At 34.1% G+C, this 17,866-nt stretch overlaps 1 protein-coding gene across 1 annotated transcript in view; it reads left to right on the forward strand.

The window, feature by feature from the left end:
- Positions 1–17,866, forward strand: part of LOC100914078 (vomeronasal type-2 receptor 26-like) — a 119,670-nt gene that overhangs the window by 90,776 nt on the left and 11,028 nt on the right. The window contains exons 2-3 of the mRNA XM_031941410.1: positions 9,462–9,646; positions 12,022–12,313. Of these exons, the coding sequence (XP_031797270.1) occupies positions 9,462–9,646; positions 12,022–12,313 (477 nt within the window). The remainder of the gene's footprint in view (positions 1–9,461; positions 9,647–12,021; positions 12,314–17,866) is intronic.

Genomic DNA, 17,866 nt, shown 5'->3' on the forward strand with positions numbered 1-17,866 from the left:
GTTTCAGGGACTTGATTCCAAGTTCGTTTAGATCTCTCGCCTCATAGAACTTATATGATCTCAATTGTCCGGCATTCTAAGCAAACACCCTCATGGTCAAATTCCCTGAGCTTGACTTGATTTTGAAAATTTCTGCCTTAAAGCTGTTTGAACCTCTCCGTTCCTCACAATCCCTTATATACATATTTTCACAACTGTCATACACTGTGTCTGGCACATGGTACCTGCTTAATAAATCTTTGTTAATTGATTAACTTCATTGATTAAACTGCTCTAGCCTCAAGCCCACTGTGTTCTCACACTTCTCTTAAAAGTCTTTAGAACAAACTTCTAGACTCAGAACACAGGTTCTAACAGAACTTGATTCTGCTCTATTTGACTAAACAGAAAGTGAGGCTACCCACAAGTCTCTGACTTATCTTTTGGGACCAGTTTGCAATGGGACTTTCTCTAGGTCCTCATAACTTCACCATCCCTTCAGGTAGAAATGGTAGTATTTACCCTCTAAGACAAGTACTTCCGAGCTCCCAGAGAAACTAGGGACAACAATCAGTCCATTGTTCTGGGGGGGGGGAATGTAAGATGCAAGTTCAAGTGCTAGGATTTTGCTTGGGAGAAATAACATCTCCCACATAATAATCTGTTGTTTGATATGTCTTCACTTTCCTCCCAGTTTTACTGCCCTTCAGCCCAAGTTCTTCTGCTGAACACCCTGGTACATCTCATATCCCCAATCCCAATTCTCTTTCCCTCTCATATTTCCTGCATCTTCTCTTCCCTTAAAGGAGGAAGGTGAAGAAAGCCACAGGAAAATGTCAAATTTAATCATCATTTTACAGAAAAGAAAATGAAAACAGAATGATATTAAGATACATGGTTAGTATCTGAGATTGTTAACTTGGGGTTCAATCCTAAGGGTGCAAATGTAAGGGTTGATTATGTATGATAGCTGTACAAGGATTGAATCAAATCATTCTAACTTCTACACCCTTCAAAAATAGTTCTCAAGATGCTACATCTCCCTCAAATTTTGGTCAAGTGCAAATGTTTTTCTGCTGATTCAATAAGTTATAGTCTTTAGGTCATGTGCAAAGAAGTCCTTCATCAATTTAGATGTCCTTGAATGTTAATAAATGAATACGAGTGACATTGCTCAGGAAGTATGTCTGGATTGGTTGGGGAAACTCTGTCATACTACTTCTGTTGTTTATAGTAAATAGACTATTTGAAAATAGGAATTAAAGAGGGATGGGGTCAAATTGCCTTGGCCAAGCTCTTAATAATAGAGTATTTGTGATGGGATGGGATGGGGAAATGATTGCAATGGCTTCATCATTTCTTTCTTAATCTTTCTCACTCCTAAATGAACAGAGAAAAACTTTGTTAATTTGGATTTTTTGAATTAGTTCTCTAGTATTATACATGAATATTGATCTCTGATGACAGTGTCTTCTTAGGGAGAAAAAACAGACTGGATGTGTTGGAGCAAGGCAAAACTGACAAGGGATCCAAAATAAATGCTGTATTATCCCTACAATGATTGTCAAGAGGACTTGAACAAGAGAACTTTTAGGAGTTGTGAGTTAACCTCTTCTATATACTCTAAGCTTGAGCTCACTTTTCACTGGAGTCTGTATGTGCTAGAATCACACATGGGTCAACACACATGGAAGACTGAGTCACTGATTATTTCATATAGTTCATTCCTGGAATTTGGGGTAACAAAAACACTACACCTGAAATTAGGTTTTAGCATGAGGAAGTCTCTTAATCGTATTCCTGATTGGCGATAGAGTCCTCTTTTCCGAAAGTAGTTTGGGGCCAGGACTCTCCTACTTGGGAAGATGAGAGAATTGAACCACATGTTATAGAGGAAACTGGGAATGTTGAAATTGAACACGAAAGAAAAGATGAGTTAGGGAGACATGATGATGGAGTCTTTTTCTGTACCTCATTTGTATAAAATAATTACTGATCTTACCTTTTTCTAGACAGTTTTGATTTTTAGAATCAAATCATACTCACTTCTACCCCAATTTTTCTTTTGAGTTACCCAATTACTTATGTCAATCTTAAACATATAATATATATGTTTCCATATAAAAAACAAACAATTAACTTATGGTAGATTCCTTGAAATTAATCTTTGATATTGGTTCCAATGTGTTAAATTTTCTATTAATGTTGGGTTTGGTTGAGACAAAGTCCTGAAAATCTTTAAGTTCATTGAATGCACCTTTTTTATTGAATATTATGGGTAATTTTGCTGAATATGATATTTTTGGGCACAGGCCTATTTTTTTGGATTGCTGGTGTAAATGATTCTAGCGCCTGTGGTCTTTTATTGTGGTTGCTGATAAATGCTGTACAATTCTAACTGTAGCTCCAGTATATTTGAATTATTTTTCCATATTTCTTGCGAGATTTTCTCTTTGATCTGGGGTTTTTGAAATTTGGCAATAATATTCCTATGAGTTGTCCACAAAGAAATCACTTTGGGGTAGTGATTGATGTAATTTTTCTTTCTATTTTTACTTTCCTCTCATGTTCTATCACTCCAGGATAATTTTCTTGGATTTTCTTGCATTATTGTGTCAAGGTACTTTTGTTGGTCATAGCTTTTGGGTAGTCCATTTATTTTTATTTTTTCTCTTGATGTATTCTCCAGATCTGTTGTTTTTTATAAGATGTTTCACATTTGTTTTGTTATTTCTTGGTCTCTTTCAGTTTTACTGGCTTCCCCTTGCCCAATTAAAAAAAAAAGATTGTTGTGAAAATATAAATCTATAGTTTGCTACTGTTTTAAAATAGCCAACAAAATGATTATATAGATTTTTTTTTCTTCCTCACCTCTGCCCTGGAGAGCCTAACATTAGACACAAATGTATATCTATAGATGTAGATATATTGATACATACACATGCATATATATGCATATGACTACATCTATATATATGCAAAATTATTCTACACATACTTTTATTTATCAGTAGTTTCTCTGGATGCAGATAATATTTTTGTTCATATGTCCTTTATCTTAATTTGACTATAACATAACTTATTCACTCCAAGTCATTCTTAATACAGTATTATTTTTAATGCATTTAATATTCTCATGGTTCTTCATTTTTCATCTTTCACTATTTCATGTGTGTCATTCCATATTTTTCAAAAATTACTGAATTTATCATTTCTTGTAGCAAAATAACATTCTATCACAACCATATAACACAACTTGTCCAGCCATTCCCAGGTTGATGAGTATCCCTGAAATTTTCAATTTCTTTGCCATTATAAAGAGAACTGCTATAAAGGTTTTTTTCCTTTTCCTCTAATCATCTTTAGAAACAGACCAAGTAGTAGTATTGCTAGGTCAAGGGGAATAGGTAGTTTAATAAGTCTTTGGGCATAATTTTAGATTGTTCTCCAAAATGATTGGATCAAATTCAACCAAGAATGAATTAGTGTCCTAATTTTTCCATATTCCCTTTAACATTTGTCACATTTTCCTCCTATCATTTTAGTCAGTCTTATAGGTGTAAAATGATATCTCAGGGTTATTTTAATTTGCATTTCTATAATTAATAATAATGTAAAGCATTTTTATATGATTAAAACTGTTTCAATTTTTTTTTCAGAAAATTGCCTATTCTTATTCTTTAATGATTTATTTACCAACTGCGGAATGTCTTGTGTTCTTTTAGATTTGACAAATTTCTTCATATATCTTAGATTTTGATCTGATACTGTTTGTAAAAATCCTTCACTCAAATTTTCTGCTTTCCTTTTTTAATTTTGACTACATTTGCTTTATTTGTACAAAATCTTTGTAATGTAAAATATAAATGATCCAGTTTACACCTAACTTTGTTCTCTATTTCTTATTCATTAACTGTTTGCCTATCCATAAGACTGATAAATAATATGTTCCATGTTCTAATTTTTTTGTAAAGTCTCTTTTAAAATCTAGATTATGTTTCCCTTTTGACCTTATCTTGGTAAATGCTCTATATTCTGTTTCTGCCTTATCGCATTAGATCAATTCTCAATTTTCCACCTTTGTTTCTTTATTATCCTTGAGACCTTTCCTACTTTATTATCCTTGAGACTCTTCCAGATAAAGAGCTGGCTAAGTATTTACCTTCATTTTTCAATATAGACATATACTTAAAAATAAATATTAAAATATGTCACAAGGCACATTCAGATGTTGATTAAAAAGATAAAAAAGACAAATAGTGCAACTTCTGGAGAATGGATTTTGATGACTGCAGTTTTCCAAAGTTCAGGCAATCAGGGAGAAAAGCCTATGAAGTTGTTTTTTGGAAAATGGAATTATTTTACCAAGTCAGGCAATTTCACACTCACGTTTGAACAAAGCAAAAAGTTTCTGCTTCTGATTTAGGAAGGACTAATCAGGTATGTGCTTTTTAGAGCTCATAATTACTCTCTTGTAGAGAGCTCTGCAAATTCCTGAATTGGCTTTGGATTTGAATAGCAAATTCATAGGCTTGTCCCAATTAGAGTTCCAGGAGACTGCTGTTGAATTCAGACTGTGTACAGCAGCTGGAAAGTTCAATAGATTGTGTGAGTGCTTGTCCCACTTTAATACCCTGGTTTTTTTCATACTGGCTTGGATTCCAGAAACTGAACCTTCCCAAATCCTGAGCCCAATTCTTGCTTCAGAAATTGCTCTCCAACCAGCACTCAGTTTTGGCTTTAAGATTACTGCTTTGTCTCGGAGACTATGCTTAGGCAAAGATGTGTCAATCAACTCTGAATGGAAACTTGGTGATAGAAAACAGGGTAGAAAAGAGCAGATATAGCAGTTGGTGTACATTCTTTCTTATCTGCCAAAGCCGATTGCTTCGTGTATGACTAGGACCTCTCCTGGCTCTCAGTCCTTTATCATTTGCTGTTGTGAATGTTCCCAGTAGAATGCCCACTGGTGCAGTCCTTGGTGAAGTAGGCATGTATCATCCAGTTCAAATAATCCTACAGGTCCACTTTTGCTATTTCTTTCTGTCCACCTGGACTGGAAAATGTCTGTCTATGATTTATTCATAATTTACTGATTAAGATAAGATTTGTTGCATTTCCAAATATTGATACAAAGGAAGGTTGTAGGATTCTAGGCTGCAGTTATTTCTGCTGTTTTCCCATTTCATTGTGTCTACTTCTCATTCAAATGCTTTTTCCATGCGTTCTTATGTTCCATATGTTTCATATGTTCTTCCTAATGTTGCACATGAATCTTATATTTCCATATACTGTCATGTTGCCTTGGTCGAGAACATGTTAAACTAAAACATTTGGGCAAACTCATCTTCCTGTCTGTTTTTTTAATACAGCTGATCAATTCGGAATGACTTTTATATTTTAAAGTAATTTTAAGTCACTAAAAAATGGAAAAAAAATCCCAAATACCATAAAAATAAGACCCAGGGAATATTTTTTGCCTAGGTCCATAGTATGACTAATGATCTTGAGAGCAATCACACAACCTGCATTTATTAATCATATATTTTTATGCAAAACACTCTGAAAGATAGTGGGTATACAATGATATGTATGTAGTGTTCCCATTTATAGCCGATTCTGGACTGTGAAGGAAATTTGTGCTGAAGTTAATTCAGTCAAGATTACAACATTAGGTTGATATAACTTCATAAGGAAAATTCCAACTTCTTGATGCAAAGGGTGAGATGATTTAAGAAAATCTTTTTAAAAGATGTTTCTGGATATGTTATAATAAAGAAAAACCAATAAAAAGATCATCATTCTTGAAATGCACAAGTAAATCATGACGTGGCACAATCATATGGTAGATACAGTGATAACTGATGAAATGTTTGTTGGTTCCACTGGTACTTTTGTGATATTGGGAGAAATTTCAGAAAAGGTGCAGAAGGAGATACTTCCCAGGGAAAACTTGATGGGAAGACAGAGATGAGAATCCTCCAGGATAGGCATTTAAAGCTTGTGATCACAATATATTGAAGTCCACTATGAGGAGACCATTGAGTTATTGGGGTGTTGCCAGTCTTGTCTTTGTAACCTTCGGCCTAAGACCACTGTTTCCTCTAAAAGAAATATCTGTCAAATAATCTATCCAGAAAAAAAACCCTGTGGTAGAAAACAGTGTAGTAAGCACCAGAGCTGACAGTTAGTATATATTCCATCTTAATTATTATTTCATGTGGGCCTGGCACCTCTCTTTGTTCTAGTTTACAACCTTGGTCTTTTATCATTTACTCTGCTGAAATGTTCTCCATGGTATGCCCACTGGTGCAGTCCAGTTCTAGTAGTCATAGACCTTTCTGTTTATTTTGATTATAAATCTACTTTTCCTGTCTCTTTCTGCCCACTTTTGCTGGAAAAGTGCCTGACTATGATTTATTGCTGACTTTGGAATAGGACAAGATTTGTTGCATTGTCTAAATCTTTATGCAAAGAATGTTGTGGAACCCTAAACCTCAATTTTTCTTGGTACTTTCCCCCCTCTTTTAACTGTATCCATTACTCAAACAAAGACATTCCCATTTGTTACAAATATGACACTTATATAATATTATTATATATTATATATCAGTGTGTTAAACTAAAACGTGAAGCAAACTCATTTACCTGACTTTTTAAAAACAGATGATCAGTGTAGAGTACAGTCTAGCTGCCTGGAGGGCCTTGGGTCAACCAGAGTCAGGATAAATTAAAGTCCTTGGTGTTTAGGGGGAGAAGTGAAGGAGGCAGACAAGCAGAATCCTGGATTCGGTAGTCAGGCATCACCAACTTCTCTCCTGCTCTTCCTGCAGCCAAGTTCCTCTGGCCCCTTTCCCTCTGCCTCCAATCCTTGCCTATGATTATCTTAACACCAAACATTCACCAAGCACCAATGGTGAGAAAGAACCATTTATCCAAACGTATGCTAATAGAGTCATTGTCTCACAACCAATAGATAATTAATGCCTTAAGTGCTCTGTTGTCTGATTTAAGCATATCCTTTTGGAGTTTCAGCCTTCTACAAATCAGCTGAGAATGACCTTTATATTGTACTGTAGTATTATATTTCACTAAAAATAAAAAAAAAATTAGCCCTAAACACCATAAAAATAAGATGAGGACAATATTTTATGCATAGAATCATACTTAGAATCATGCTCCTTAGAGCAGTCAGTCAGCGTTTATTAATCATATGTTATGTACAAAGTACTGTGTAAGGCATTGGGCATAAAATAGTATATCACTTTCTAATTTTCCAGTAGGTGATTTAGAGATCTGAGTGAAATTTGTGCTAACGATTTTATTTAATTCAGCCAGAGTCCCAGCATCGAGTTGTTATAATACAAAGTAAAGTCCACCTTCTTGATAAAAAGGGCAAGATAATTAAAAAAAATCTTTTTAATAAGTGTTTGCAGATGTGAATGTGTTATAAAGGCCTCATAAAGAAAAATCACTGAAAAGATCACCATTCCTTAAATGTGTGGGTACAATATGAGGTGGCACAATCACATAATAGCACTAGTGATAATTGATAAAGTGAGGCTTTGCTCCACTGATTCTTTTTGTGATATTGGGAGAAATTAGGAAAAAAGCTTTGGGATGAGGGGTGTTTCCCAGTGAAAAAATTGAAGGGAAGTCAGAGATATGAGTCACTCAGGATAGGTATATGAGTGTTGTGAACACAATCTATGGAGGGAAAGCTCACAGTGAAGAGACAATTGATTTATTAATGATTTGTCAGTCTTGTCTTTAATGCAACATAATGTTTGGTGGAGTATCAGGACCTTATAAAAGTTTATTATAGATAAATTATTGTACTTTGATGTTAGCTTAGTAAAAAGGTGACCCTAATTTGAGCAGGACAATTATGGTATGAGAAAAGTGACTATTTTTATTGCATTAATAACCAATTTTGGTTTTAAGACCCATTTTTCCTTTTAGTTTTTTTTTTATTTCTTTATTCATGGACCAACCCCTGTAAGTTTCTTTCTACAGATAATTAAGCCCCAAATCCTCCCCACTCTGGAAGATCTGATTTGTGTTACAAGTGCAAATCTCTTCTAATCTAGGTGAATTCCAGTCCTAAAGCACTAGGCTCATGCCCTTGGATCCCTCCCATTGGAGTTTAGGGCATCTCAGCTTATGAAGGAGAAAAACAACCAATATAGTCTAGGTAGAAATGGATTCCTATGTCCAGGTTGCTGAAGGCAGGTGACATTCTCAGGAGTGGGGACTGTAGGCTTTTATCTCATATCCACATTTGCAAAACTCTACCCCTGCATTAGTTGTTAACAAATCAGGGATGATTTTTCACCTGTCAAAGGCATCCCTTACCCAAAGAGATCTAAACTTTCATTGAGGTCCATGCTTTTGTCTTTGGTTATTGAGAGAGACCATGGTCCATCAATTTAATGAATGCTTGCTAACTTAATTAATAAATTGATCATGAATAATTCAGAAATTCAATTCTCTGACTTTTCATTCAATTCACATGTGACAGATTTTTACCTTCTCGAATCCTTAATTGCCTGTGGGAGATAATTGCTCTATTGCACCTATGATTTCCAGGACTGAGGTAACAGGCAAGACTTGTAAGGGATATGAATGATCAACTTAAAAAGATTATTGAGTATTCCATTTTGTCTATTTTTATTCATTCACTCATCACTGGTTTATGTGTCCTTGAAATGGTCAAAATATTGTGGTCATTGATATCAAGGCTAGAAAATTATAAAATTCATCTCAGTCTGGGAATGAGGGCCTAGACCTTGTTACTATCATTCTCACTTTCAGTCTTAATTCGGTCACACTGTTCCCTGACTGATGCAACATTTGGCAGTTTGGGGCCATTGCCGAGATTGAGCTTGGTGAGAATGGAAGTACTCCTCTGAAAGACCCCTAAAATCTAGCTTGAGAAAGACCAGAGAGAGATTAAGGCATTTCAAAATGGAAGCTGTGAAGGCTCTAGGGACTGAAGGTAGGAACAGAGGTTCCCAAACTTTTTTTTGGTTGAGTTTTTGAAGTTTTTAAGATGAAAGATGCAGGTACAGAGTTTCTGGGCTAGATGGTCCCCAGAGACCCTCACTCTCAGACTGATCAACATATTTGTCTGATTTGCACCCAAGAGATGAAGATGGACCACTTTTCCTTATCCATCCACAGGGAACAAGGAGAATAATATGCAGGAGGCAAAAAAATCAGATAAATATGCTCTACTCATTCAAGCTTTTGCCTTTGCCCTAAACAGAGGCCCACTTCATGTCTCACATTCTGCTTTCCCAAATGAGAGAGACTTTCCAAAGCTTGAACATCTATTACGAAAGAAAAATCACAGATGCAAGAACTATGATCTCCAGTCACTTTATACTCTCCTACTCCTTGGTTCTTTAGACATTTGGGATAGGGGTTTGGGGAAAGTGGGACTCTCATCCTCTATATTATTTTTATTTCTGATTTTGCAGATTTTCCTTTCTGAGTACCAGATGATGAAGACTCCTTGCCACATAGAAAGAATTTACAATCCCACATATAGAAAAGAAGGAGACCTAATCATTGCCGGATTCTTCTCGCTTTTTGTGAAGGTACAGATTTATATGGAAAAAAGATTCTTCCAAGAGTCTCCCTTCTGGACTTTTGCAGAACCAAAGTGAGTAGTTACTTTTTCCCCTAATTGATAACAATAATCATCCATATTTCTTACTGACTGGTTTGTTGGCAGAGTTGTGTTTTCTTTATTCTCAGTGCTTTGGTTAAAGCAAAGATGTGGGTTTCAAAGTAACTAGAAATCTAACATACTAGAATCTGACAAATTAAAAGTGTCATTAATGTGCAGTATAGCTTGCACAGAGAGATTATTCATACACATCCTATATGGCATGATATTTCAGAACATTCATGTCCACAGATGACTAAAACTATGACATTTCCTAATTTGCAAATCACTCTCTGATACCTCTCTTGCTCAACTGTAAACTTCAAAAGCTTGTAAGCTCTTTATACCTTGGTCACCATGTATATATCTACATGTGGTATCCCTCATCATCTTTGTGACCTTTTAAATAAAGCCTCCCTACCACTCTCAATATTCCCCACCCATCTCTAATTTTCATATTTTTGACAATGCCCCATTGTAGGAATGCAATCTCTCCTCAATTCTCAGAATTCTATTTTCATTTAAAATTCAACTCACTTGCCATGAAGACTTTTCTGCTTCCCTTGAGCTATGGATGACTTCCTCCAAATCATATTTTATCAACTTTGTCCCTAATATACTGCTTTATGTATGGGCACATTTTCTGTTCTGACCAAAATATATCCTGTTTGAGATTTTTTCCCTCATTTATCTTTTTATCCCCATGACTTGCAAATGCCTGACCTCTAGTAATAAGGGAGTCATAAATACTTGTAAGCTCATTGATGTCACTTCTTACACATTTCAATTTCTGCTCTTTAGGAACTCCAATTTCTATCTTTCCATTTACTACATTGTGAATTGGAGACAATTTCTGTAACTTCTCTTCATCATTCTCATTGCCTTCTCTGCTGACAGTGCTGATCAGTCTCCTCATTGATATTCTTTTCTCTCTAGTTTTTAAGGACTGTTTTTCTCTTTTTATGTTCCTCCTTTTCTTGTTTTACCTTCTCTGTCTCCTTTCTGAATCTTCCTGAGATCATATTGTGTGACTACAGGTATCCCTCAGGGATCTGTTTCTAACCTATTCTACCACTTCCCTTAGTTATCTTATCAGATCCCCTGAATTACTTAGCATCTTTATGTTGATATTTCTCACATTTGCCTATCCTGATCCAAACTTTTTGCTCACTTCACACCTCATATCATCAATGGTCTCTCAGATACCTTGGACTAAGTGCCCAGTGGACATCTTCAGTTCAGAAATCATTATCTTTTGCCCTACTTACTTCCTACTTATCCTACTTCTGTAGAGGGCAACACCATCCTCTGATGCCCCTTAGCTCAAAACATCAGAGTGATCCTAATTTCTTCCCTATCCCTCACCCCACATATACAAGTTATTCCCAAAATCTATGTTTTTCAACTTGGCAATGTCTCTTAAATATATCATGCCCTGGATATCTGTTTCTTTTTCTGACTCCCTCTGTCTCTCTGTATCTCTCTCTCTTTGTCTCTCTATCTATCTTTCTATCTTTCCATCTCTGATTACAAGCAGTCTTTCCCTTTAAAATGTTCTATTTTTGAAGACAGCATTTTCTTTGCTGTTTTTTTTTTTGTATTTTTATGGTTTAGCACAGTACCTAGACCAAAGCAGGTGCTTAGTAAGTGTTGATTGATGGATAACCTGATTCTCAGTTATCCAGCTTCTAAGACAGGAATAGATAGTATGTCCTTAATCGAATAAAGCTGAAGCAAGGCCTGCATGGCTAAGGAATTCTAAATTTTTTGCATCTTCCTGCTTTAGGTCAGGTAGCTATTTCAAATCAGTACTGCACCTTGAATCTTTCAGTATTACACATTACCTAGCAATGACAATCTTTTGAAATACCTGTGTTCCATTTTCTTCCCAATGTATAATCTTAAAAATCCTGACAATGCATTTAAAAGCTATTTTATCAATATGAACTTCTATTACTAGCTAATATGTTTTGCGTGGTCAAGGGAATCATTAAAAAGATCTCGTCATTGCAAGTTCATTATTAGAAACCCATTTTTTCTATGTTTGCGTGAGATAGAAAATCAGTTTTATTTCAAAACTAGATATGTTCTAATATCTTAAGTATAACATCGTGTGTGTGTGTGTGTGTGTGTGTGTGTGTGTGTGTGTTCCTGAAAAGAATGTACTTAGTCCAAGTCTCTCATTTTACAATTGGGGACACTAGAACTTGTGATGGTGAAATGGTATTCCCAGCACCACAGTGTTTGCAAATTTTAGGGACCAGGTTTAAGATAGGAGTTCCTGAAATGTCTGACATTCTCTCTATGGTGAAAACTTGCTGTTTCATAAAGAGTTTTGCCTTTGTTTTACATTTTCCCTCTCACTTTAGATTAATGTTCAAACAATATCACCATTTCCTTGCTCTCCAATATGCTGTGGATGAGATCAATAAGAACCCTTATTTGCTGCCCAATATAACCTTGGGATACCAGTTACTCAATAACTTCCATCTGGAGAAATTAGCTGTGGAGAGCGCCTTAATATGGCTGTCAGGGAGAGGTCCAGTTATCCCCAACTATAGCTGTGATAGACAATCCAATACTGTGGCTGTCATTGGAGGGATGTCTACTATGCTGTCCATGGCCATGGCCACCATTCTCGAACTGTATAAAGTTCCACAGGTAAGGGAGACCAATACTATCACTCACTTCATGCAATGTGTTCTTTGTATTTAAAGCAGCAAATTTTTTATAATCTGTTCTGATGTAGTATCAATGAGTCAATAAACAATAATTAAGGAGTCTTCCATCATGTTCTTACAACAGGTGATACTAAAAAGAGGGAAATAGTCCTTTCCATCAGGGAACTCACTCTGTCTTCTAGGTGAGGTGATCTCTATTGATTTAAGCCTCATAGATTTGAACCAAGTAACAACCTAAAGTTCACTATACTTCTAGTTCATCTCTTTCACTATGTTTAAAGAGAGCTTTCAAGTTAGGATGAAAATTTGCCTCTTTTCTGAATATAGCCTGATTTGCCAAATATAGGATGAAGCCTTTCAGAATATCAACAGTTTATATAATTTCAAGTTACTTTGAAATATAATTTTTTATCAGTTGCTGAATATATTTTTCTAACTGATACTTACAAAACATTATGATGAGCCTAATGTGATCCAAATTGGGAGGCCATAGTACATTGTAAGAGATACAGAATTTTGTTTATGGCAAATTCAAGATGCCATTTTCTTGTTTCTGAACAACCAATCCTAACTTGAGCAAAAATAATGATTACATTTATTAAGATTTCAGAAATTATACATTGCACAGAATATATGCTTGTGCTCCTTGATGCTTCTTTGCTTGTTTCCCCAAAGAGTTTATAAAGAATTAACTGATTTTCAAATATTTTTAGAATTTATTTGTGAATCTATCTTGTTTGGCAATTTTTTTCCTTAGAAAATTAGTGGTTTATATTAATGGTGGTTTATTCAAAACGTTTTTTCTATGATATGTACTCAGACCAAAAAGGGGAAAAACATGGAAATGAAAAGAACGTGCAAATAAAAAAGGTGGAAACAATATGCCTCCATCTACATTGTCTTAGTAGTTCTCTAATGAAATTCAGATGCCATTTTTCATCCCAAGTCTTTTGTAACCATTCTGTTTTGTAAAGCCTTCTGTTATGCATTTCTGTTTTATGAGTTATTTTCATTAATATTCATATTTTTATTACTGTGTATTTCCCTCCATCATAGTTTCCATTTTTGTACTTTTCCCTATTTTTTGACCATGTCCCTCATAAAAAATCTGTTTTTGACCACCATCTCTTTTGATATATCCTCCCTTTTATCTTATTATTCTGATCTACTTCTTAGTCTACTTATTGATTGAATTGATTTATTGAATCAATTACAGAGAGGTTAATCTTAAAATATTACCTGTCTCTGTTTCCCATTTTCTCCCCCCTGTACTAGGTCTTTTGTACCTCTTCCTATAAGATCATTTATTCTATTTGACATCTCCCTTCCTCTTACTTTCAGTATGATCCTCTTTTCCATCAATTAAAATAATATTTTTGGATATTAGCCAATCATCATCAACTAAGTATCTACTCCTCTCTATGTATACTTCTTTTATCTTATTTAATTGAGATACAAATCTTAAGAATATAAGCACCAAGTTCACACTTGGGATAGTATTCAGTTTAACCTATTTGTGGTTTCTCTTTTCTGTTTTCCTTTTTTGCTTCTTTCTATACTTTATTCAAAAATCAGTTTAGCTCTGGTCTCTTATTTTTTAATTTCGTTGAAGTTCCAATTTCTGTCTGAAGTATTATATTCACTTTTACTGGGTGAATACATCTAGTTTCTAATCATAAGTTCTTTGCCTTCCACAATATCCTATTCCAATAGATCCTCTGATCTATTGAGACCAAAGCTTCTTAAACCAATGCTATCCTGCTTGCAACTCTGTAATATTAAAATTGTTTCTTTCTGTTTGCAATGAGAAAAATTATTATTTCACTCCCATATTAGTTATTATTTATGGAGGAGGAGGATACAGGATCCTGGTATTTTTTTTGTTTGTTTGTTTCTTTCTAACTCTTCATTCAAAGTCCAATCTTCCAAGAACATTTCTGATTTTTCCCATAACATTCACCCCACTGAATTCAACTCATGTAGGTAGAATTCTAACCCCATCACTGTGCATTGATCATTGACTGGGGTTTTTTTTTTCCTATAACTTGCCCAAAGCAGGAATACCATGACTTCTGTGTCTCTTTGTCTATGAGTGACATGATCAACTTGATGTCTCCAGTTCCTTATTAGAATAAGCCCACCTCTTACTATAACATTCATTTTCTCATTAATTCTTAATTAATGAGTTGATTTTCACCTGATGAGAACACTCACTCTTTCAAGGACATATAAGTGTTTAGTGACTTACATGACTTATCTTTGGTTTACAAGAAAAAGCTACATCACCCTCATTTTATTAAATATCCCGAAGATAATTAAATATTGATTGTTAACCATTTATTAATTATCTGCTGGACACAATTAATAAAATTGATTTTTGATTACCAAGAAATTATGCCTCTTGGAATTTTCACACATTAAAGTAGTCTTATTCTTGCCCTAGGAGTTTTAGAATTTTGTTACAATATGCTTTGGGTTTTTCCCTCTGGAATACTTTTTAGATGGTTATTTTTGGATTCTTTTCTGTTGTATTTTGCCTTCTGTTTTTATGATTCAGAGCAGTTTTCTTGATAATTTCTTGAAATATTATGCCCAGGCTCATTTTTTTATTATGGCTTTCAGATAATCCAATAATTTTAAAATTATCACTCCTGGGATGTACTTTAAAGTCTAGTTATTTGTACAATGGGATAATTTTAATGTTCTTCTAATTTCAAATTTTTACATTTTTTTCATGTCTCATGAAGTCTTTGACTTTAATCAATTCTAATTACTAAGAAATTATTTTCTTCAGTTAGTTTTTGTATTCATTTTGAATTTTTGTTCATTCTACTTTTTTAAGAGCTGTTTTCTTTTATGAATTTTTGTAAATTTTATGCCATTTTTTTGCATTCACTTTGCTAAGCTTTTTCCTCTTTATTCATGGTTTGCATCTTTCACTCTCATTTCTTTCCCACCCCATCCCCTTCTTTAGTCTCTCTTATTTGATTTATCTCATTTTTGAGTTCTACAATGAAGTCATTTTCATCCAAAACCAATTCATATTTTCTTTAAGGTTTCAAATCTATTTTGCCATTATTGTCCTCTTCTGAGGTTCTGTTCTAGTTTTACCTGTAACCATAGAAACTTTCTATAGTTGGCTTCACTTTTTTTTGGTTTACCGTCATATGTGTGTATTCATTTTGCAATCCATTTTATATTTTTACATTTATGTTAATATTGAGTTCTGCTTTTGAGGTAGAGAAGAATTGTCTCAAGCTTCCTGAACTGGAACTCAGGACCTCAGTGTTAATGTATCTAAGAGTTTGAGGTCTTCTTGCTGGCTTGTCTGGAAACCATTACAGCTTTTATATGCTCCTCTTTTACCATGGTAACAAATGTTTCTTGCTTATTTTTCTTTTAAGTTTTAAAATAACTGTATATTTTTCAAAATACATGCAAAAATAAATTTCAACATTCACCCTTGCAAAACCATGTGTTCCCAGTTTTTCTCCATTCCTCTTCACATCACCCTTCCCATAGAGAGCTAGTATTCCAATATCAGTTAAACATGTTCTTGATAACTTTCTAAGTTGTCTTGGATTGGAGAATTATTTGATCCCATGGCTTTGTTGGTTTTGATACTTCGGAATTAATCTTGATTCATTATTCTATAGTTGTTTTTTAGGAGAATTTCGGAGACTTCAGACAAATTCTTGCCTTACTTTGTCATCCTCATTCTTTTTCCAGTTTCGAAAAAGAAAGTATTAACCATTACTAATATATATTTTTCATTTTGAATCCAATATTACTTTGCGTCTAATTTTATTATCATTTTTATTTCTGTTATTTGATTTCAAAGGGTCATTAAAGCTTAATTATGATTAAGTAGAGTACCAGAGGCAACACTGGACCCACTAGAATAATGCTCAAATGATGTTTGACTTATTGCCATAGATGGGTTCTTTCACTGGAGATGGATAGAATTTTCCTTCATAAGTCCTTCATAGGTGATTTCAAAGTTTATATTACTCAGAAAAGTTAAGTCATTGAGAAATAGTATTTGAATCATATTTCTGAGTTTGTATTGATATTATGCTGATTTTGCTCATTTCACTCTAAGTAATTTCATCTGAGACTTTCCATGCCTTTATAAAATCAATTTTTTTCATGTCATAGCAGAGTAGTACTACATCACAATTATATACCACAACTCTTTTAAGATTTTCCTGTTGATGGCCATTGACAATTCTTTCCCATCCCTAAGAGAGTTAACAAAAAAATTTTATAAAATGTAATATTATTTTCTTTTATCTGATAACCTTGGGATATAGACCTAACAGTGGTATTGCTCTACCAAGTTGTTCAGTTCATTTTATATCTTTTTTAGTGTAATTTTTAATTGCTCCTCAAAATAGTTGAATCAATTCATAGTACCCCAATAATCTATTCCAATTTTCTGCATTCCCTCCAACATTTGTACTTTGCCCCTTCTCTCCTCCCAATCAATTTGTTAGGTATAGAATACTAGTTCATAGATAATTTAATTTGAATTTCTTTAATCAATGAGAAGATACTTAGCATATGGCAAGTAGAACCATGCTTTAATTATTGAAATTATTGAAAAATGGATTTACTTTCTAACTGGGATTAGAAGAGAGAGCCATTTCATAATTACTCTTCTGAAGGAAAACATTGTCATTATTGTGGGTCATATTTTATATATTTTTAAATCACATGAATAATCTGATATGCTACATTATTTTCCCATTTTATGGAATGAAAGATGTTGGAATTAGAAGATACTCTCTGAAACACTTGGCCTTAGGAGTTTTATTTCACAAGGCCATCAGTTTTTGAATTTGGATTAGAATATCCTTGCTGATTGGATTACTGGGGACTTGATTAAAATCAGATATCTGTACTAGTTACTTTCTGTCCTTCTCCAAAAATCTATGGAGAAGGGAACCATTGCTTATCTCAAAGAGTTCTTACTGATATGTTTGGGGAAATATTTTAATGACAATCTTGGAAATAGATTTCATATGATGAATTCTCCATCTCCCATTTCTTATTGGGTTTAACATAGAGAACTTTCCCCCCTAGAGCATGATGTCAGGCACACTTATTATTATCAAGGAAATAAAATTATGCTTGGAGTCACAAGAGAAGGGAAATGTATGTATAGAAAGTCTGGGTAAAGGAAAGATTGATATTAGAGCTGAAAAGGATTGATATGAGTGAGAAAGACCATGCAACTATGCTACTTCTTTAAGCAACAGGTTCTTGCCCGAGACATTAAAATGTTCCATTTGAATCAACAGGAAAGAAACAGGAGCAACAAATCAATATTTCAAAGACTTTGATTTAGTTACAAAATTAAGAAAACATTTGTTTTAAGCAGTGACTTAGGAATTGCTTGATGGAGACATTGGAATAGACTCTTGGTACAGTTTTAATATTTTCTTCCAATTGTTTCACTCCTCAATAGTGTAATTTTGTAACCTAAAAGTATAAATTAAAATTTGCAAACATTTGTTCATTATCTACTTTC

Source organism: Sarcophilus harrisii, chromosome 6, assembly GCF_902635505.1.
Source record: "Sarcophilus harrisii chromosome 6, mSarHar1.11, whole genome shotgun sequence".
Classification (NCBI taxonomy): Eukaryota; Metazoa; Chordata; class Mammalia; order Dasyuromorphia; family Dasyuridae; genus Sarcophilus; species Sarcophilus harrisii.